Source organism: Falco naumanni, chromosome Z (assembly GCF_017639655.2).
Source record: "Falco naumanni isolate bFalNau1 chromosome Z, bFalNau1.pat, whole genome shotgun sequence".
Taxonomy (NCBI): Eukaryota; Metazoa; Chordata; class Aves; order Falconiformes; family Falconidae; genus Falco; species Falco naumanni.
Window position 1 is genome coordinate 61175481 of NC_054080.1, and position 23641 is coordinate 61199121.

General features: G+C 38.0%; 1 protein-coding gene across 4 annotated transcripts in view; it reads left to right on the forward strand.

Annotated features, from left to right (window-relative positions):
- Nucleotides 1–23641, forward strand: part of TENT2 (terminal nucleotidyltransferase 2) — a 44979-nt gene that overhangs the window by 6697 nt on the left and 14641 nt on the right. For all 4 annotated transcript variants that reach the window (XM_040579552.1, XM_040579551.1, XM_040579553.1 and 1 more), the window contains 7 exons: nucleotides 919–1033; nucleotides 1154–1245; nucleotides 2022–2088; nucleotides 9365–9434; nucleotides 13052–13128; nucleotides 16444–16572; nucleotides 20638–20681. In XM_040579552.1, the coding sequence (XP_040435486.1) occupies nucleotides 919–1033; nucleotides 1154–1245; nucleotides 2022–2088; nucleotides 9365–9434; nucleotides 13052–13128; nucleotides 16444–16572; nucleotides 20638–20681 (594 nt within the window). The remainder of the gene's footprint in view (nucleotides 1–918; nucleotides 1034–1153; nucleotides 1246–2021; nucleotides 2089–9364; nucleotides 9435–13051; nucleotides 13129–16443; nucleotides 16573–20637; nucleotides 20682–23641) is intronic.

The window sequence follows — 23641 nt, forward strand, 5'->3', positions numbered from 1 at the left end:
GTGTGTTTGGGTTTGGAGCATTTTTGGGGGGTAGGGGTGGTGTTTGCTTATGTTGTTTGGTTTCCATACTCTAATGTCAGAAAAATTGCCTGCTCCAGGAAGCAGAAATTGGAGGGATGGTGCATTTGTCACATGTCTGGGGGTAGGGAGAGTCTTGATGAAAGAAAACCCACCCTAGTAATGGCAGAGAAGCCCATTCTGAAAAAATAGTGTTGGGCCTGTAAAGACGTTCTCTGCCTGTCTCCAGAAAAAGATAAAAGTTACTGTCCTATCTGTTCTACACACAGAAGAGGATGCCTTTTTTAGGTGGGCAGTGCAGTTGGAACTCAGTTTTTTTTCTTTTTTTAGTTAGATGAAAAGCATGTTGCTAATTAGTCCTCATACTTGATCTGCACCAATGTGAAAGGGTTTTTTAGTATCAATATGCCTGTTGATTATAGCATATAACAGTGTTGTGAAAGAGAAGCAGTTAGTGCCTCCTTCCACCAAAGATCTTACTACTTCTTTAATAGTTTGTGGGATAAAAAAGCTAACAAATAAGTTTTAATATTTATTTTTCTCCCTATTATTGGTAGGCAAACTGTTGATGTTAAAGTCAGCAGAAGATATCTCTGGTCTTTCCCTGCTTATTCCCTGAAAGGCTGCAGATACTGATGAGGCAAAAATTATTTCCTGCGGATAGATACTTTATAACAGATAGAACAATTTAAATATAAAAACCTTGCAGAAATTTCTTCCAGGGAGTTGTTCAATATGAATTCAAGTGCACTAAAACCCTAGACAATGGAATAGGTCATACAAAATTATGCTGGGTATTTTTTTTTTTAATGCAGTCTTCTGTGTTTCATGTAATTGCATCTCTGGCAGGAATGAATGTTCACTTTTCTCTGTCTTTGCTTTTTGAATGTGTGTGTCAAGTTAAGTCAGCAGGTTTTGGACTTGTTTCAAGTGTATCAGCAAAAGAACTATGATTTGAACAGAAAAGAGCTCTGCAGAATAGAACTCCAGAGAGAAATTCAGCACATTTTTCCACGTATGTTTTGCATTTGATTACTTAATATCAGTTTCAATGTTTTTCAGGTTTGCGGTTCTTCCTTCCTTTCAAACCATGATATGTCACATGAATTTTTATTCTGTGATTCTTCTGTTACAGGGAGCAGACTCTTTTTGGTTGGGTCCTCACTGAACGGGTTTGGCACTCGTAGCAGTGATGGTGACTTGTGTCTGGTCATTAAAGAAGAACCAGTAAGTGATGAACATACATAGTTGAAACAAAGTCTGTTTTTATAAAGTACGGGCTTTTATAAGTCTAGATTCTAAACAGAGAAACAAATTGTCAAATTCTTTTGGTAACATACTTTTGCACTCGTAATAGCTATGAACTATGTGGCCAGTAACGTCACAAATATGAATTTAACCCAATGAAACATTAAAAAAATAAGTGTTACCTGCACTCCATAAGTGAAAAATGCCCAGCAAAACAGAGAAGCAAATTCCCTAGAATCATCAAGAAAATTATTTAGAAAACTCTTAACTCATTTTAGATGCAGGAACAACTTTTAGTAAGTACAATTATTTTTTTTACTTAATGATTTAACTTTTTAGCAACTAATTTTAGTGAGCAGGAATAAGAAGGAATTTGATCTGCAAAATATCTTTATTTTTGGTAAGAGAAAATATTTGAGTAGAACTTGAGAGAAAAGATCTAAATAGAGCATAATTTTGAAAGAATTGAAACATCATCGAAAAGGAAGAAAAGGACATTTTTGTGTAGGTGGGACTAGGTTCTTACCAAGTTCTATGATTTTTGAATGTCTGATAGTTACTTTTTATATTGAATATGAATTGTTCTGTCTGACATTTGCCGCACTAAATGTGTATGTAGGCAGTGGAATTTGTTAGTATACATGTTCATGTTTTATTCTGAGAATTAGTTTTATTTGAAAAGTAAAGCATGCTTACTTGAAATATCTAAATGAGATATACCAACCTGTTTCTTCAATTTTAATACCATATTTCAGGTAAATCAGAAGACTGAAGCAAGGCAAATACTCAACTTAGTCAAAAACCTCTTCAGTACTAAACTTTGTAAGTTTCTGGCTGCAGTGAGGTGGTAAGATTATGGGCAGTTCTGGTAGAAGTATTGATGCAAAACTGTAACTGCATCTTGAGTAGCTTCTAATACAGTTTGTTTGGAGAAAAATGATAATATTTGGTAATGTTACTTATCTTGGTGCTGATGGATAGTTATTAGAAAAGCATAAAGGTTGCCTTGTAAAATAGGGGACTTGAAGAACAGGTAGCATCTAAAATGACTTTTGAATCATGGACCACAATTTGAGCAGCGGGTGTGAAAGTAGATTTCTGTTTGGGAAACCTGTTACTGAATTCTTACTACTTGACTAGATTGCAGTGCCTTCCTGGGGACAATACTTCTGTAAAATAAGGTGTTACTCACAGTACACTGTGTAGAAATGTTTTGGGGTTTTTTGGGGGGTGTGTGGGGAGGGGCTTGGTACCAGTGAAATAATTGGGTGCCTAGTCAAAAAATTATAACATGTCGACAGTACCAACACATACAGGAGAAACAGGTCAATTCATAGTTCTTACAAGTTGTTTTTCAGAATCCCTTCAGATGAAGAATTCACATGGGCAGTTCTTGACTTAAACGTGAAAGCCTTCTACTTCAAAGAGGCTTTTGTACCATCCTTTGAATTATAAAAAATCCTTGTCATTTATTGATACCAGTGACTGTGTCCACCTGCTTCTCAGATTTCTCATCATAATCTTTGATGCCATTCCTTATATTGCTGCTCTGAACAATCCTGCAATGGTAAAAGGAACAAACCATGAATTTAAATGCAGACTTTAAAATTTCTTCACTGGCAGGTGTGCATACCCAGATTTCAACAGCTCACTTGGAGAGACTTAATAGATCCATCACAGAATAAGCATCTGATATTTAATGGCTTATTACTGTTGCACATTGGTGTTTTCATAAGGAGTCCAGAACTTAGTCTGGGTTTGCCAAGGATGCAAGTCATTCTAGTGCTTCCTGAGAAGCACAGTGATAGAACAGGTGTGTTTTCAGGGGTCAGGAGGGGAGCACCTGAATAAACCTTTTTCAAGAGGTTGTGTTCTATGACAGAGCTTTAGACAAAATCAATGTCTAAACATCAAACATCAAAAAAAATGTTTGTTTACCAGACAATATGAGTATCAGCTAATAATGGTCATGTGCAAGTGATCCCTGAAAGTTTTTTGTGCCGTTGTGCATTTTTGATGCTTTGCTAATTCTCTGTATCTTGCAAGTGCCTTTGGTCAGCTTCATTTAATTAAAAATGTTCTTTGGAAGGTGAGGCAGGACAAAACACTGCTGATACTACTGCTCTTGTCATACTGTCTCTGTTATGGTATAGACCCCTTTGATCATCTCTTCATGACCTTAGTGATGTTAACATCATGAAGCATGAATTCCTGTACCTAGCCATCTGTCCTTGTGTTTTTGTATAGATGTTCTGTGGATAGAACAGATAAACAAAAGTTCTTTGAAAATGTTCATGACTGAAAATGAAAAGACTTTGCTATATGGATCCTTCCATTTGGGTTTAGTTTATTTAGAAATTGTAGCTCAACTATGCTAAGGTCCAGTAATTCTGAAACAAGGGTTGTTGCCCAGTTATTTTAATTAAAGCTCACGTAAGTAAATACAGTTGCTGTCATCCATAATTTCAAAACAGCCTGTGGGTTGTTTTGGTTGGGGACAGGGAGGGAGTTCCAGCAGGCTAGATTTCAGAAGCTAAGTCCTTCATACACTTTTTCTTCACCTCTGGAGAAGTCTTAGCAGTATGCATTTAAGTGGTGTCCTGTTGGCACTCCTGTGTGTTTGTGGATTCAGGTTTATGTGCTTAGAAATGGCTGTTTGTTGTCAGCTCTAGATTGGCTACAAAGTTCTTTTTTAACAGAACTTGCACATAACTTAATGCAGTTTTTTAAGTTAATTCCTACCTTCTACTGTTTTCAGAAGTGAACTGCCACTTAATCATCAAGCGTGGGATCTACAAGTACATACATGTAAAGAAAAAGCCTACAGAAACTGTAATTCTTTTGAGATGTTACTTCAGCTTGAACCAGAGTTCTAGATTTGCAACTTTTAAAAGGTTAGCAGTACATGTATGCTGCTGCTGTGCACAAGCAACTGTAAGATTTGTCTGTACCAAACTTCTTTATTAGTTGCAACTTAACTCCAACAGTATTCTGAACTTTACTGCATGGGCTTTTTAGCCACTTAAAAGGTATAAAGCTTATTCTGATCATTATTTTTAAGTTTTTGCTGTCCCATTAATATGTATGATGCTATCCTGTACTCTTAAGGTAATCACAGAATGGTCAGGGTTGGAAAGGACCACTGGAGATCATCTAGTCCAACCCACTGCTAAAGCAGGTTCTTCTAGAGCAAGTTGCACAGACTTGCATCCAGGCAGATTTTGAATGTCTCCAGAGAAGGATGCTCTGCAACCTCTCTGGGCAGCCTGTTACAGTGCTCTGTTACCCTCACAGTAAAGAAGTTCTTCCTTATATCAAGACGGAACTTCCTCTATTGCAGTTCGTACCCGTTACCCCTTGTCCTGTTGCTGGGTGCTACTGAAAAGAGCCTGGCCCCAGCCTCTTGACACTCACCTTTAAGATATTTGTAGACATTGGTAAGATCCACTCTCAGTCTTCTCTTCTCCGGGCTAAGCAGGCCCAGCTCCCTCAGCCTTTCCTCAGAAGTGAGATGCTCCAGCCCCATCACCATCTTTGTGGCCCTCGCTGGACCCTTTCCAGTAGTTGTTCCCTGTCTCTCTTGAACTGGGAAGCCCACCACTGGCTCTAGCACTCCAGATGCATCCTCACCAGGGCAGAGCAGAGGGGGAGGATCACCTCCCTGGACCTGCTGGCCACGCTTCTCCTAATGCCCCCCAGGATCCCACTGGCTGCCTTGGCCACCAGGGCACACTGCTGGCTCATGGGCACCTTGCTGTGCTCCAGCACTCCCAGGCCCTTCTCCGCAGAGCTGCCTTCCAGCAGGTCAGCCCCAGCCTGTGCTGGTGCATGGGGCTGTCCCTCCCCAGGTGCAGGACCCTACACTTGCCTCTGCTGAACTTCATCAGGTTCCTCCCCACCCAACTCTCCAGCCTGTCCAGGTCTCACTGAACGGCAGCGCAGCCTGCTGGGGTATCAGCCCCTGCTCCCAGCTCTGTATCATCAGCAACTTGCTGAGGGGACACTGTCCCTTCATCCAGCTCATTTATGAGTAAGTTGACCAGGACTGGTCCCAGTACTGACCCAGGGGGAACACTGCTGGCTACAGGCCTCCGGCTAAACTCTGATCTCAAGCCCCTGTGCTCTGCCATTCAGGCTTCTCAGTCCATCTCACTGCCTGCTCATCTAACCCACGCTTCCTAAGCTTACCCATGAAGCTGTGCTGAGGTCAAGGTAGACAACACCCACTGCCCTTGCCTACCCAGCCCAGTCATTCCATCATAGAAGGCTGTTAGGTTGGACAGGCACAGTTTCCTTTTGGTGAACCCGCACTGACTGTTCCTGATGACCTTCTTTTCCTACACGTGCTTTGAGATGGCCTCCAGCGTGAGCTGTTCCCATCACCTTTCCAGGGATGGGGTTGAGGCTGACTGATCTGTAGTTTCCTGGGTCCTCCATCTCGCCCTTCTTGAAGACAGGAGCGACACTGGCTTTCCCCCGTCCTCCATGACCTTTCAAAGATGATGGAGAGTGGCTTGGCATGAAGATCTGCCAGCTGCCTCAGTGCTCAGGGGTGCATCCCATGGGGGCCCATGGATCTGTGGGTGTCAGGTTTGCTTAAGTGATCTCTGACATGGTCCTTTGACAAGGGGAAGTCTTTCTTTCTCCTGCCTCCAGGGTCTGGGATTCCTGAGGGCCGGCCTTGGCAGTGAAGCCTGAAGCAAAGACAACATGCGGTAACTGCCTTCTGTGTGTCCTTCGTCACCAGGGAACCCACCTCATTCAGCAGCGGGCACACGTTTCCCTAGTCGTCCTTTTCCTGCTCATGTGCTTGAAGAAGCCCTTCTTGTTGTCCTTGCTCTGCGCTACTCCCCCACCCCAATTTAATTCCAAATGGACCTTAGCCTTCCTCGTTGCCTCCCTGCATGTTCCGACCACATTCCCTATATTCTTCACAATCTTCTAAAATCTCAGATCAGAGACTCTTCTATATTGTCATTCTGCATCTAGAGTACTGGCTGAAATGAAGGTGTTCTTCTATTTTTGAATAGTCTAGTTACAGAATAAAGTAGGAAAAAGCTTCTGATACTTGCTGGTTTTGTGTGACGTGTTAGTCTTAAAGGTATGTATTGGGTTTCTCCTGAAGTAGAGACCTGTAAGGTTAGCAGTATTGAAGAGAGTATAATTCAAACCACTGAGAGTAAACATCAAACTAATTACTTTCTTCAGATTTATTTAGGCAAGATTCATTTGAAAAACAGCTTAGCAGTACTTGGTTGACTGGTCTTTCCTATCTGAATAAATAACAAAAAGCTCATTTTCTCTTAGTTACACAAAGAGGTGAAGTAGTGTTGAGACTAGGATATTGGAGTGGAATTTGCTAAATGGTTTGTCTAGTGGGGAATGTGCAACACCTAGGACAGGCAAGGGAATGCAACTTAAATGAAGGATCTTGGGGGATGATGCTGGTGGGTGAGTGAATACCTATCAACCATTAATTCATCCTGTGCCAGGCTGTACGCTCCTAGAATCTTCAGGACTCTGGATTCAAACGTTGGTGTCAGCTAGTTACTCTTTCTATAATATAACCCTATCGATGAGAGCAGTCTACTTGTGCAGGGTGCTAAAGATCTTTTTGTCATATACCGTGCTTGGGATTAATATTTTGTACAATTGCTTAGTCTTATATAGTAAAAGAAAAGAGAGACTAAAGTTGCTTAATCTGAAATTCTGCATGAGTAGGTTATTTAGGAAACACTGCTTAGTCCTCTTTTTTACTATAGCTGAAGTGGCAGTGTTTCTTTTTTCATAGATGTGCCCAAAACTGTGGAGCAGCTATGTGGAATTCTTTATGTGTATTTTGGTGTAGGCCCTCTGGTCGTAGCTTCAAGGTCAGATAGTCAGCCTAGTAAGGCAGTTACTCAAACTGCATGTATTTCAGAATTCCAGATCCTACGTTTGACTGTTTCTTTCCTTGTTATGTATCACAATCTAATGTACAATAGAGATTCTGCGAAGTGTTATTGGTATGAGCCAAGAAAAAGGGTACTAGCAGCAAGTTACTGTCTTCTAACATTGTCTTTGCTTTGTTTCACCGTGGGAACCAGATTGGAAATATGTTTTGTGATACTACTTTTTTAATTATTTCTTAGCCAACTAATTTGGCACAAGCATCCATCAAGTGTTGGGAGGCATTTTCAGACAAGGATGTGTTTGGAAGTGGATTGCCACTAGAACGAGCTCAATTGACTTCTGAAGGGCACTTGAGAAAGGTCATAGTGAGGAAAGTTGAATTGCTGTGGTATGCAGATAGATACATACTGTTGTCTACCATGTGGTAATGTGTTGGGTATCTTTGTCTTAAATTTGGTAGTGAAAGGAAAAGAGGCAGGGAGCTCTACACACTTTATAGCTCCATTTTAAGAATGTTATGGGATGTTGAAGGAGGGATGATTGGATGTGTCTGCAGGTGCACCTAGAAAGAGGAGACATTAGTTATATTAGACTATGCTCAATAAACATGGAGTTGTTAGGATTCTTCCTTTAACATTAGGAAGTTAGTAAGATTATCGCTGGTTTTGAGTGCCAGTCTGTGTGTTGCTTAAGATAATACAACACATAGTGCCAAGTCTGTGTGTTGCTTAAGATAATACAATGCATTAAAATCCAGATAAAGGATTACCTTGTGTCAAATATAGGCATACATAGACATAGGCCCGTATCTACCATCAAGCATAGCCATAAAACACTTCCAGGAAGTCTCAGCATAAAAAGTAAAATTTGTTTTAGTTTAATACTGCACAGTAAGTTTTACCAAACCTGAAGTTATCATCTAGACACAATGGGGATGATACTATGTAACCATGGTTGCTATCCAAACTGATAGAAATGCCTCTTAATTACACTCCCACCCCCACCCCCCCCAGGAAAAAAAAAAAGTGAAAATCAGCTTTTATTTAAGGTTATTTTTCATCAGTGTTACTTCTAGCTGTGTCATTTTATGCTAATTAGAGGTTAATTTATAGAAACAAGGGGAGTGTATCATGTTAGATATGGACCTAGACTGTGCAACAGATCTTGTGGTCCTAGATCAAGCAACAGAAGAAATCACTGAAATCATGCCTTTTGCCCAAATTTAAATTGTGTAACCTACGGGCTTTGCTTTTATTTGTCTTTTCCATTACTTTCTGGGGCACATTAAACATTCAGGGTTATGGACAACTATGAAATATAGCCTGAGGTACCATCAAGAATAAGGAAACAGCAGATAATGACTGATGCAACAGCGTTGGGGAGCTGAGTTGCAAAGGTGCGTTAGGTGGCAGCGTACGAGTCTGGCAGAGTTCAGTATGTTTGGGTTTGGATGGTCTGGCATTGAGCCTGTGTGTCTGTACTGTGTGGATAATCATCTGAGGTGCGATCCTGTGATTGTATACTTGTTGCATGTCCTAGCACCATTAAAGCAAAAGGCAGTTAAAGCTTATTCCATCTTTGCTGGAAAGTGTGTTCCTTTTTTCAGTAAAAATTCAATAGGAAACGTGTTTCTTGGTATGTATTTTATGAGTCAAATAGTTTTTCAAGGAAGTGTTAAGCATAATTGGTGCATAATGAATACATAGTTATGTTATTTTTTTATCAATAAAATACGTGATCTGTACTATTAAGCAAACTAGACACAATTAAAAAGCTTATCATATGCCTGTTGCTACAATGTAGCACTCGGCTTAAGTGTCTGGCCATCCTGGATAGATGTGTTCTTGCTCCCTTCTTTTTGAATCTTAAGTATCAGGATTTCTATTACAAGTGCTGCTTAGTGAAAACATTGTAGAACTGCATTCCTTATGTTCCAATTTATTGAATATACTTCTCACACAAAAATCATGCACTAATGTTTTTTTCTAATGTTTACTGCAGGGTGGGTTTTTTTCACACGCTTTACTAGGTTGTATTTTTGCAGTTGCTGAGGGTTACTTAGTTTAGCGCAACCCTTCTGAGAATATTTATGCTAAATTTAATAAGCTACTATTTGCTATGAATCAGTCAATATGACTCCTTTAGGATCTTTCTTCAAGATCAGCATCTTACATGAAACTTAATTGCATAATTTTCTCCCTTCCAGCAAGATACATTGAGCGACCTCAGCTGATTCGAGCAAAAGTGCCGATAGTGAAGTTCAGGGATAAAGTCAGGCAAGTATTCATTTCAACATCATTTTTTAGATTGGCACAGGAAAATACTCTATATAGGTATTGTCCGTATGCATAGTCCCACTGAAGTCATGCTTTGTTTATTTGTGTTGTACTATACTATTACAAATTTGTATGACTAGTGTGCAGTGGCAGTCAGCTTAGTTCCTTGATGGCCTGAAACACCTCATGTGGTTGAGATGCTGTTTAGTTTCTTTGATGTGAATTAGTAGCAGTACGTCACATATTTCTGTGGGTTATTTGTAAATAGCAGACTGGAGTTGATAAATCGTTCATGACAGAAGAACAAAGGTGGGAGGAAAACTGTTGTGAAACATAATTTTGCTGGCTGTGCAAATATAACTATTGAGCTATTTAAAGAGTCACAGCATTTACACTATACAAACAACATTAAAACAATAGTTTCTTGTGATGACATTATTTTCTTGATTCAGAAAGTTTTGTTCATTTTAGAAGAATATATTCTGTCTTCTAGAAAGGTATTCTTTTTAAGATAGTGGTATTGCATGTTCTGTTTATAGGTTTAGGTACTAATTTTGTGGCCTCTTTTTTAGAATGGGGAAGTAATTGGAGAGAAGTGCATGTGTTGTATGTTCTGTCTTCATCATGAAGACATGAAAATGAGTAATCAAGAGGAATGTACTAGGACAGAGAGTAGTGCAGCTCTTACTGTGTGTGATAAAAGTATCTGACAGAGGAGAAGGTTGTGTAAAACACTCAGATTGGGAGTCTGAGTACAATGTTAAAACCTTCCGGTATCTATGGGCTTAGATTTTGTAAGACTTACGTGTATCGTCTTCATGTAATAATGTGATTTGACTGTTCTTTATTTTAGAACACTGAACAACTGCCTTATATCTAACTATATTACCCTGCCTATAAGCTTCTAAAATTTTGCAACTCAGGCTCTGTATTTAAAAACAAATAAGCCAATTTCTCTGGCCTCTCTTCATAAAAGTGTATCACAATATGCTTTTATCACAGTGTACTTTTATCGGGGCAGAAATCCTGCTGTGATAAAACTGAATCTGTTGTGTTTACAATTTGAACTAACAAATACTAATTTAAGCTTTTCTTGCATCTGAGATTATGTAACATTTGCTTTACACCAAATCCTGTATTTACTTCTGTATACTTGCCTACCTTTTAAAAATCTGAATAATTTTTATCTAGTAACTTTCTCCTCTAACAGTACAAAAGGTTACTTCTCCCATGCTTTCTGAAAGTATTAAAACTTGTCAAGGCAAAATTTGCATTATATGGCTCAGCTACATATAACAATGTTGTCTTTTCATAGATACTTAGAATGGTAAATTACTGGTACAAATATTGAATAAATTGTGGGATTATAGCAAGAATGTTTTATCCCATTTTAAAAGCAGAAAATAAACTTTTAAAAGAAGCCTTAAGTATGGAAGTGGTTGTGTCAGAAGACTGAAGTCTTTTTATAGGCATTTATAGTCCATACTACAGTCACTTGCCAAAAGAAGTCATGATATTCATATACCTTACAGACAGGATTTAAAGAATTCTTTATTTCCTACTAAATCAAAGTACAAATGTTCTTAGACTAGAAGCTGCCCATCACATTTTTCAGAGAAAAGAAGTGCTGTTCACCATCTGGTTTCCTGTGTTGTTTTTCTGGACAAGGGGGGCTGTGGGGAATGGAATGATGTGACTTTAGGTTGGGGATCTTTTTTTTTTTTTTCTTTTTCTATTTTATGTAACCTGTCACCTCCCCACATATTTTCTCTTTTTATTTAAGCATCTGTCTCTTTCCAATCTCTGATTGGCCTCTGTCTTTTGTAGACTCATACATATACATATATGCACACTGATTCATTTTTTCACAGAGGTCTTGAAAAATGGATTGGATATTCTGTACTTGGGGCATTAAGCTTATTTTAGCAAAAACCAGAAGCTAAACATCACAAGCTTCCTGTGGAAGCAAGTTTTTTTGATGCCCAGCTGCTGGGAGAAGATAGTAGAATTCAGTGGGTGGTATCTCTGCATCTTAATTCTAAGGTATTGCCAATGGTCCATATATACCTGAAACCTGCCATTTCCCACTTTGATTTGGTGAGTGAGAAAGCATTCAGTTTGTGGTTGTTGTCCTTTTACCTCTTAAAGGTGGGGTTTTTTTTAGGCTGTAACAATCAGAGAAGATCCATTGCACTTAAGACTGAAAAATTTTAAGTCTTTTCGCAGAAAATAATTCTGATGCTGGCTCTACTATCAGACAAGCTTTTTATTAATGAACAAGTTTCTGCACTGCAGAGGATGCAAAAGGATCCTTTTCTGCCACATCTGATGTGCAGTTGACCCTTTTCGTCTCCTTTAGTGCCTTTAGTAGAACTTGAGTCCCAACAGTACAAAACTTTTTTCACTTGCCATATTTGCAACTTCTATTAAATGTGCATATTAAAGTACAAAACTGCAATCGAACTTGCTTAATCAGCATCTGGTAAATAGTAATCTTGTCAGTTGGGGTTAACTGGAATTACATGTGCAGCCTGACTTATTTCTGTGTTGTATTTGCACATACAACTCACATTCTTACTGGTGTTTGTGCTTATTTTTACAACTGTCAAGCAGTAGCTCAGGCTTGTTTATTTCCTGTACCGTTATGTACTGTGCTTTTGAAACATCTAAAAAGTCATGCTTGATATTAATTCTGGTTTAAAATTGTGTAGCATTTTTGATGCAAAGAATGTTTTAATGTAGTTAATGATGTCAAAAACTTTTTGTAGGCACCTAATGTGTTTTACGCAGTTTAATGAATTCCAGGTCCATGTTCCCCTTACTATACTTCAAGACAATCTAAAAGAGTATTCAGGCAATCAAATGCTATGTGAATGAAACCTAGCTATATAAAATGGTAATAGTTGTATGTTGCAGATAGCTACTTCTTTGCCAATAGTAGGCTGTTGTGCATTACAGTGTTGCTATAGCTTATTGACTATGACTTTATTACTGTTTCTGGACTACTGTGAATAGTTAAGCTCTGTGTGGCATATGAAATCCAAACTTTTGAGTGGGGTGTGATACAAATAAAGCAGGTAGTGCTTGTTTGCCTTGTTTGCTGTTAATATTGTGAAACACATTAAAACTGTTGTATCACAAAATCTGCAATGTTTGCTAATACACAGCTTTAATTTCAAAGTGCTTGCTGACCATCATTGCAGAAAAGAGTTTCTTAGCTTTTGACCTTTTCCAGTTCTCCTCAGTTCATTGGCATGATTTCCTAAACTAGTATCTCAGAGAATCCTTCCTGGCATCAAAAGTTGTCCATAGGAAATCACGTAGTGCAAGTGGTTGGGAGAAAGATTTGTTAGATATATTAAGTTGTCCTAATGTCTAAATTTGGATCTACGTGTATTCTTTATGTAAAACAACAATTACATTTTTATAATAATGGAACTCAAGTACTGTAAACAAAACCAGTATAGAAATCACAGCCTCAAAACACTATTTGAATGAAGTTTCTAGAGTATTATCTTAAAGTTACATTTCTCCACCTCTGTCACTAAGTGGGTAATAAATATTCTGAAATTGAGTATCATGATGCTTGATTCTTTTTGTTTTCTTCTCCCCGATAGCTGTGTGGAGTTTGACTTGAATGTAAATAATGTTGTAGGAATAAGAAATACATTCCTTATGAGAACCTATGCATACAGTAAGTTTTTTATGTACTTATTATTTCTATAAACTTTGTTTTTTTAATTTGTATTTTGATATTGATAGATATATTGATAGAATATAGATATATTCAGTTGAATATATTTAGGTTACTACATATATGTATATAATTACCTAAATAGCTGCATCGGATAGTTTTAATATAAGTTCTTGTTGCGTATTCTAAATACATGGAGAAAACTGATATATTAGCTAGGTATGTCTTTAATTTAATATAATATTCAGAAGGTAACAAAGATTCTTCATATTGAGGTCCACATATCTACTACAAGGTCTGCTTCAGTATTCTGCGGGTAACAAGATATTTATACTAATGATTATCTAGTGGTATAACTTGCAGCTTTTTATTACCTTACAGCCACTGATAGGATGTGTGGCTGATAGCTAGCTGTGTCTCTATGCTGTTACAGAGTCTTTACTTGGAAAATCCAAAATACTGCTTCAGGTGGTTTTTTTACTAACCCCAAAACAAAACTGGTTTATGTCTCCTTAGGGGTTCCATGTCAGGGAGAGATTGTGAAACACACTTCTGAAGGGGAAGTAGTAAGAACAGCAGTCTCAATGCTAAACTAAGTTTTTCTTACTTAGTATCACAATATCACTTGGTGGATAAATATCTAAGGAGTGGACTTCAGGCTAATTCTTCTAGGTGATTTGCATTTCTTCCTTGACCACCTTCTGCAGTTCTTGCTTACAGGAATTGTTTTCTATTTAGGGTAGGAAATTACCAGCAGAAGTTACTTTTAGTACTTACTAATATTTCAGACAGAATAGTTTCAGTGTTCCATATTCATGTTACTAGGAGAGTCTATATTTTTTCCTGGATCAGTTGGTTAACTGTAATTTCTTCATACATCCAGGAAGGAGTATCCCTGGAGAAGGATTTCCTTCCAAGCTTAAAAAGGTTAGGCAGATGATCTTTGTTGTTCCTGGCTACAGGTGAGAAATCACTTCACCAAGTCTAATGTTGATATAGTTGTTCCCAGCTTCTGCCACAGATTTTCTTTATTCCTCTCAGCAAATCACTGTAGAGGGCAGATGAGAGTCCAGATGTGAAAAGAACAGTAGAAGCAGTCCTGGTATCTCACCTTTTCCTCTGCTCTGCCTTGGTGCCCACTTTTATAAGGCCAGCAAAATTAACTTTTTGTCTCCTGATGAAGGATAAATATTGTTATTTTCTTGAGGTTGAGTAAGTGAGTAGCTGAGGGAGACCTGTGATTGAAAAGTTTATCTCCTCAGTGTGCTAGACCTTCCTAAATGGACAAGTAGTATCAAGCATGGTGTGTGGTGCACCTTTGGACCGGAAAACTCTCAGGTAACATAAGACAGACTGAAGTAGATGGAGACATTGTATCACACGATCTCTTTGCAAGCCTTATAAGTCATATCAACGGGGTGGGTAGCCTTAAAAATACTAGCCTGCTCACGAAAATTTGTGGCTGAAAGGCTTCACTCTGCGTGGGGGGAAAAAAAAAAGATCAGATTACCTCTCATGGAAGATGTATGAGTCTCTGTTCCATTAGGACAAATCAGATGCTCAGGCAAACAAAGGACTAGTTATCTTGGGGTTTTTTTTTACCATGTTCACTAAAACTCATAAATATTTCTGTGAGTGCTCTTCTGTCTTTATTGAAATCAGCACTTCTATATTGGTGTATAGGCACTGTAGAAAAAATCAAAGATGATATGGCAAATGAAGCAGAATGTCCACAGAAAATGTAGGTAGATGAAGCAGAGCTAGAAACTGAAGTCTGTGCTGTTGTGTTATCAGTTGTTTGCCTAAGGAGGCATGTCTGCAATTAAATCAGTTCGTGGTAGGTATTTTTCAATTAGTGGAAGCTGGACCTTTAAGCTTGGAGGAAATTACATTACTGAGCATTTTCTTGAGAGGGTAGCTTGTTTACTGTTGAACTCAACAGGCACTAGCAGACAGAAAATCTTATCTCAGAATGTCAACTAAAAAGAAATCCTTTCTATTGTAACACAGACACACAAGGGTCCCATTTGGAATTTGAGCCTATTTGCATTGTTCTTTCATGGAAAAATCTTTCAGTTAACACATATTCATATGATGTCTGTACAGTAATTTTTCTACATATTGCACTATTAATAGTTATATTTTTTGAATTCAACCACTGGTGAATGATGTCAGGAATGAGGTGACTGATGGTAAGGAGTTTTGCTCTGTCTAAGAGGTCTTCCAGATCTAGGACATTCAGTCTGAGAAGAGTACCACTTACGGAGCATGTGTACTGAACCACTGTGAACAGGTTGTGTGAAAATCATGTGCTTGATACAACTTACAGAATAACAGAGAGCACCTCAGCTGTGCTGTTGTAGGGTGTCTGTTGTCTTGGATGAAGTGATTACGTATTGATATATTCCTGTCTTGATGTGCAGTATACAAAATTCTGCACATTGATGTCAGGTTAGAAATTACACTCCAGAACAAATAAGGCTTTGTAAGGCCATCATAAGAGATCTGACTGAGCTGATGATCTGCTTCCACATATCTGCAAATAAAAAAGTACTCTGCAAGGTCCCTAGGTGGTGGTGGTGAGTGACATCTCTCTACAACAGATCACTATCTTAATTAGAAGGCTATCTATGTTCCCCAGAAATTCAGAAGATCATACCTGGAATACAACTGTATTTATGTCTTTCCTAATGAAAAGAATATGTCTTGATTTAATGAATTATTGTATCTAACATCTCATCTACACAAAAAGCTACTGAGGACAAGGCAAACTTAAAATAATTTGCCCTGCATACATTTGTATGCAGGGGTTACTGCTTTCATGGATCTTGAGGAAAAGTTAAGAATGAGCTCTGTGTTGTCCAAACAGGAAAATTCTTTTTCTTGCTGTCAAAGTTTATATAATATAAATAAATTTTCAAATCATGTGTGGTCTGTCCTGGCAGCAAGTTAATTCAAGGAAAATTAGTGCAATGAACTGGAGAGAACTTGAAAGTAGAGTGTGACACTGCTGCATTGACTGATGCATCCAGTTTTGTCTTACCTGCAGGTTACTTGGCATACCCCTTGTAGTGTGTCTGTGGATCTTACTACTCAAAAGACTTTTCAAATGCAGATATTTTTTTCTGATTTTTATAAGATGGATAGAGTTGTATCTATCTACTTTACGTTGTAGAGTAAGTAAATCTTATAAAATGATTGTAAAAGGTAACTTTAAAATACAAGAGTATCATGTTGATCAGGTAGGAACAAATGTTGATTGATTGCTGTCTAGTTAAATGAGCTTTTTTTGAGATGTATTTATTTTATTTGCAGTTGAGAATAGAGTTCGTCCATTAGTACTTGCTGTTAAGAAGTGGGCGAGTTGCAATGACATAAATGATGCCAGTCGTGGTACTTTGAGCAGCTATAGTCTTGTATTGATGGTTTTGCACTATTTACAGAGTAAGTATATCTTTTAGATATTGTAAGTGTCCCTTTTAAGTTCATATTTGTGTTGTTTTCCTCTTTAATGAAATTAAACACCAGCAGGAGTCATTTTCCAAACAGAAAAATCTGAAAGCAAAGTGGGTTTACTCCATTTCCTTACTGCTGCATTTTTCTTTAACAAGTGCACCTCTTCTATAGAGGCAGAGTTACCAGCTTCAAAAAGGTGAAAACCCAAAAAACCACAAAAACACAAACCCCAAAAAACCCTCACCAAATAACCAAAACAGTGTACTCACAGGACACTGTGTAACTATAAAACAAACTCAAGCCCTAGCTAACAAAAATCTGTCTGTTAACAAAGAGAAAGACCTAAACATAATATTCTCAGTGGGGTTTGGGGGGGATTTTGTTGGGGTTTTTATTTGTTTTTTTCATTTGGGAACTTACAAGAAAATTCAAAGGGACAACAAATGCTATGGAGTTATTTTTCTGTCTCCTGATAAGCAAAGGCCTGAACACAGGGGACATACACAAGAGTGCACTACCATGTGGTTAGATTTTTCCATTGATTACTGTCTGATGTAAGGTGACAGATATCAAAGACCATTAATAGTTGGGATATTTGACAGCCAGTGGCAGTATCTTTCCTTGTGATTTCAATATATTGAAACGGTGAACATCTGTATAGAGCTGGAGAGTTTTACCTGAGAAACTAAGGGTCCCTGTTGAGAGTTCAAGAAACCCATGCAGTCCAGAAATGTTTTCAAGGAATGGAATGACATTACCTTATCCCCCTATTTCTTTCATTACAGGAAATTAATGTTTGCGATTTTTGTAGTTTGTAGTTCATGCTTAAGGCTAAAGGAATCATTTAAGAAATCATTTAGCTCAGTATGCATTTCTTCATTGTTTATTGGGAGATAAGTGGCTTCAGAAAGGAACACAAATGATCTTTGAAGTGTACATCTTGTGGAGTGACATGCCTGTAGAAGTATTTTCTTAACTCCTGTCAGTTCACGTATAGACTGTGTATTTTGCTGCCTGTATTTGTTCTGTGTCTTTGTTTGAATTTTTTTGTAACAAGCTGATTACTCTTGTTCATCTTATTTTAATGACAACTGGTTCTTAACATTTTATGATCATAGCTGTGGATAAATTGAGTAGTCTCTCATTTTAAAATTTTCCTCTTTGTCGGTTTACATAGGTTTTAATTTTTTATTTTTTAAATTGGGTAGACACAATATTTAGCTCCTGGCAGCTTGTTTGGCCTAGAATATAGATAGTTGCTGTAGAGTGCATAGCCAACTATTTATTGGTTTCAGAATTGTGCTACACCCACTCTGTGCAGTGGTGGAAAGTTTTTTATGATAGTTGACTCAAGCTGGTGGCTTGCTTTCAGCCAAACAGTGTGTGTAGTAGATGACCTAGGAGGGCATTTTGTGTGTTTGGGATCCCATTGGCTGAATTACTTCTGAATTATTTTGTGCTCATACTGTGTGCTTGTTACTGTACCCCAGTCATGAGTACAGTAGGACAACCTACAAGATCCAGCAACACTGGGCTTTTTTGTCTACGTCTACTGTGGTGGAATTAGATAGATTTCTTTGTTTCTATGGAAAGAAAAGAAAATGTGGCCAAGTCTGTTGTCACAGGTCTGAAACCACACTGGAGGTGACTGAGTACTTCAGTGTAGGCCCTTAATATACACCAAGGGTGGGGAGCGGGAATCAATCAAACAAAAAATGTTTATTTGGAGATGAAATTACAATGGTCTTAAAGACACCAAAATGATTATTAGATACAAGATGTAAATTTTGAGTACTACTGGATGTGAAGATTGCTATACAAAGGTGAAGCACAAGATGAGGAGAAAAAGTATCTTTACATGGTCTACCAATTAGTGACCATCCTAACAGTGACTTGATAAGCATTTGATAGTTAGTGTTACACTTTCAATGGAAACAGACCTTTTCACTTGTAAATTTGTTCTCCAAATTATTTTCACTGTATTTCACAGTTACTCTAGAGACTTGTATTTCATGCTGTGTGCAGTCATGGATAGCCAATTACTGAGCTGTGCATAAATGTAACATACAAAAGGGAAGACAGTAGGAGTTACAAGGAAGTATAAAGGTGCAGGCTTGACAGAATGTTAACAGTGCAACAAGCATGAGGGCATTAGCTGTAGTTATCTGTGTCAGCTGCAACAGCTGTCTAGGGAAGGGGAAGAAAGTTCAAAATAATCCTTTTCAGAACTACGATCAGTCAGCTGTCTGGGAGGGATCAGCACTCTGCAAACCAAACAGGAGCCTTTAACCTGTGTTTCATCAGTGCGTTTCATCAGCCTTTTCTACTAAAAAAGGCTGAATTGTGGTGCTGGACATGTATCTAGCACCAGCTGTTTAGATTCTGATCTTTTATTCATGCAGATTTTAAGTTGTTTTTTTTGCTTCCCCATTTCTGCTACATGCATGTGATGCTACTGAAAGTAGCTTGTGTCCTACCTAGTCACAGGATTTCTAATAGAGCTTTTGTTCATCTTACTGTGGAGGGGAAAAAAAAAAAAAAAGCAGTACATAGTGTCACTGTCTTCACCAGGGAAGTTTCTTTCCTTTACTAGTTAATATATTTCCATATTCTTATACTCATGTGGATGTCTTTGGAGCTAAGGTTAGTGTGGCTTGAGTTTACTTTGTAGATACATCAGTGTCTTGTACATAAACTTTCCTCTAGGTAGCAGGTCTGACTGTCTCATACAGTTAGAAAAGGAAAACTCGTGGTAAATTCTAGTGATAAGTGGTAACTTTTCCTCTTAACTCCATCCTCTTAATATAGCATACAGACCCAGATAAAATATCTTGATTGCTTGTATTGCTCAGATTTTGTTGCCTTTTATTTTAGTGTGGCAGAGAACTGGAAATTGTCCAAGATGCAGAAATGAGATGCTCTTGCATATTTCTAAACACCCACAAAAAAATATATTATTAAAGCAGCTGTGATCATATTCTTAGCGGTCCTGCTAGTTAATACAGTATATACTCTTTGAAGATAACCCAAGCACATTCTGAGAATTCTGCTGTTCTGATTCCTAGTCTCTATGTAAAATGGATTCTATAACATCTCTTCTCATGTGAGGCCTTTTCAGAAGGGTGAATTAAATCCCAAGTCAAAGTCTTGTGTGCTGAACTTAATTACCATTTTCCCTAGTGAATTATGTAGGCCAGTTGTTTAAAAAAACATATATGTGCTGAAGACATGGCATTAAAGCTTTAGTATGAGAAGTGCTCTAACAGTTCGGTAGCTTCTCAGAGGCTTGAGTGGGATGTAAATGCTTCAGAATTTTTTTGCTATCTGTAGGACCACCTGATCTGGCAGGTAAGTTTTTTCCCCTGTTGTTTTTATTGTGCAATAGATGGTCTCCCCATCCATGTCATAAAAGTTACAGTTGTTTAGTTAATTTTGTGTTTGTTGGTGTCACTGGTTTGCATAATCTGTATAACATGTTTGCTGTTCAGTAGACCAGCTAACAGCATTATACTGTATTTATGTATTTTGTTGGGACTTTGCTAGCAATGCCTGCTAAGTGTTTTGAGCATTTTATCTTTAGGTTACTTTTGGAGACTTGGTATGTAAGACATTGCAGATGAAGAATGTGTACTTTTGCAGTATCTGGAGACTTCCTATGCTGTGATAGAATCATAGTGTATTGGGGGGGGGGGAGGGCGGGCAGGGGGAGGGATTTTTTTTCCTTTAGGGAATCTAGATTCGTTTCTTATAGCAGTGAATTTTAAAAGTGAAGTCATACCCAGCTGCTGTAGCATTTTTCATGACTTCTGCAAATAGCAGTATCTTAGTAACAGCTTCCCTTAGCCTTCTGTTAACTCCTTATGCTACTACAATACTACATATAGTAATAGAAAGATCTGCTGAATAAATCTTATGTTACAAAATGCATGAAAACAGAGTTGTCGATAGATGTCTTTAAGTTGGAATTTCAGTCCAGCCCTTCGGTGTAGCTGATGTGATACTGTTTACTGTGAATTACATGAGTCACAGCAACTTTGAACTTTTTTTTTATAGCTCTACCTGAACCCATCCTTCCATCCCTCCAAAAGAATTACCCAGTAAGTGTTTCTTGCAAATTTACTACATCATATATGTGTATGAAGCTGCTTATCTAAAAATATATGAATTCTTACATCTCTCTAATGGATTAAGTTAAACACGGTCTGTAAGCCTGGTCATTGATACACTAAACATAAGTGTGAAAAACGTTATTCGCTGCTTTTGATAATTTCTTTAGTGAAAGTGGTCTGTTACATATGAGAAGATTTCCCATGCAGTTGGAAACAAGTGGTTATGAGAGCTGCTGACCTAATTCTCTTTACACTATCCTGAAAATACTACTGTGCCATCTGTAACTTTCTGATCCTTATTTCTTAATGTATTAAGTAGTGCTTTTTCCATCCCACTGTAGTGTTTCAGAATTCCGTACCTTCCTACAGCTGTTGGGTTGCCTGGTGTCTTTGGGTGGAGAGAATGAATGATACACATTTACTAAGGAGAGACTTCTGAAATGTGACAAAATGGGGCTTCAGTTCAACAAGAAAACACCTTTAGGGGACTTTGCTGTAATGTCCAGATCATACTTAGCTGGTTTCCAGAGAACTCTGAAATCAGTATGCTTTGATCCTCTGCAGCATTAGAGCTGTAATTGGTGAGACTTAATCTAAGGAACATTACCTAGAAATAAAAGCTACTCTTCTAAATATTGTCTGGGGACAAGAGGGCCATGGCTGAGTAGTTCCATGCTGCAACTTATTTGCAGAAATTCTCAATTCCTTCCTCCTTACCTCTCATCTCACCTGTCACTTTTTAAATTTTTCTTTATTCATGGTTGCCACAGTTTGGTGTCCCTGTATCTATGTATGGGGTTTTACTGTTGCTAATAATCGTGCTGAGGTAGAATTTGAAAGCCATTCTTTCTTTTGCAAGTATTTCCTATGGCTGGAATGGGAATACTGGATGACACTGTACAGCAGGGAGAAGATGCTATGGTGTCAGCCATTTTGGGTAATTAGGATAATTGAGATGCAGAAGAAAGCTTTGAGCAGTAGTACACTGGAGTTTTATTTCTATTTTGTAAACCTGCTTAAGCATACCTGTGTTAAATATTTATGGTCTTTATTTTCCTCTGATTTTTTTAATGTACTGTGTACCTGCTAATTTTTTTCATTATTGGTGCTTAAAAGCATTTGAAGCTGTTCTTCATTTCTTGTACACAATTTTGTCTGATGGGGTTTTTGAATTGCTAAATTTGGTAATTATGTTTGCTTAAAGCTCATATGCTGTAGTGTTTTAAGTTCTGTGTAGCATGTAATTTAAAGAAAACTAAGATTTGGTAGCTTTTGACTCCTTTGTAATAATAATGCAAACATTTATGTTTGTAGTGTTTGAACTATGTGATGGTCTTCAGAGCACTACAGAAATATTAATGGAGTAGAGGAAAAGTATACAATACCATAAACTGAATAATCTGATTAATTTGTACTAAATGCAAGGTTTTATCTTGTAAAAGTGGTAAATCACTTGCAAGTTCCTGTTTCTAGAACACTGCTGTAAGGATAGCATTTTTTACCATTTTTAAAGGTAGGGGTTTTTGTTGTTGATGTTACCTTGCCTTTGGAGGATGGACTAAATACTATAGGATTGCTAATAAAATAGTTTTATATATGCTTACTATAAAATTTAATCAAAACTATGGATTAAAATTTTTTTAAAAAGCTAGAGATTTGCAAATATATTTTTGGTCTACTGTCTCCATCAAGAGTATAATTGAAGAGTTGTGGAAGTTACAATTTCTGAATACTGATATTGCAAGGAAATTTAAAATGAGAAATATACCCAAAGAATTCTGGTCTTGTAGCTTGCAGTAATAATTACAAAGCATAGGCAAATGTTAGTATCCAAAACACCCATATGTTTCTCATGTGGTTTTAGCTGGTCAAAGCCGTGTCCGCATAAATGCTGCTTCTCCCCTTCAGAAACAAAGCACCCTGTCACAGCACTCTCCAAACTAGCCAGCTGCAACAAGGTCTTTTACAATTTCATGCCAGCATACTCTTCATACAGTCCCTCTGCTGCCTTCTCCTAGTCTCTCCTCTTCCAGGGCATGTTCACTCTCACTCTTACCTCTGCTTCCTCCTCTCTCCCTTCCTCGGCTGCTCCCTCTTCACTGGCTGCTGAACAGCCACAGCTGCACCTTCTGTACATCAGTCAACCCACCGCCCCTGAAGCCAACCCACAGCTGTATATTATCAATGCTAATTAACCCAGCTACATTGCTCTACAGCACCCTACCTACAATTTTTCAAAATTAAATCTGCAGCTTTCTCTGCAGCCTGAAAATACTTCTGTGCTTTGAAGGAAACTGCTTGTTTGAATTTGTAGGTGCCATGTAAAAGAGGCATGCTTCCCATGAGCGAGAAACAAAAGGCAGATTCTGTGACTCAGTATATGTGTACTGCAGATGTGAAGTCAGCAGCCCTTGTTATCGTTCCTTCCCCTCCTTGTCGTGTTTGTTTCCTCATGAGCTATTATACTGTTAATACTCAGTTCATTTGTTGTGACTCTTCTGCAGTTTTCTGTGGGAGTGGTCAAGTCATGACTTTAACTCTAGTACCTTTCTGATTAACTTTAGGGTTAAAGCTGTGCATACTGTATAACACAGGAATAACCATTCCCTTTTTAGATCTTCATATGCTGCATGTCTGCTTCTTATGTCTGTCTCCATGTTCTTGATGTGTTCTGTTGGATTGTAAGCTGTTAAATTCTGAGTTCTACTAACTATAATAATATTTTATATGCAAAGTTGTATCATGTAAGGACAAGACTTGGAGTTTTTCATAGCTGGAAGAATTGTCTTTTTTTCCTAGGAGGTATTGTGAAAGGCTCCAGGAAGTTTTGCTAGAGTTGACAAAAGAGGATGGGAGTACCAAACTTTGAAGTCCTACTGGTTTGATTGCTAACCATACTTTTCTCAGAGGAAGCATGCCAGCTGTGAACATGGAAATAATATTACAGT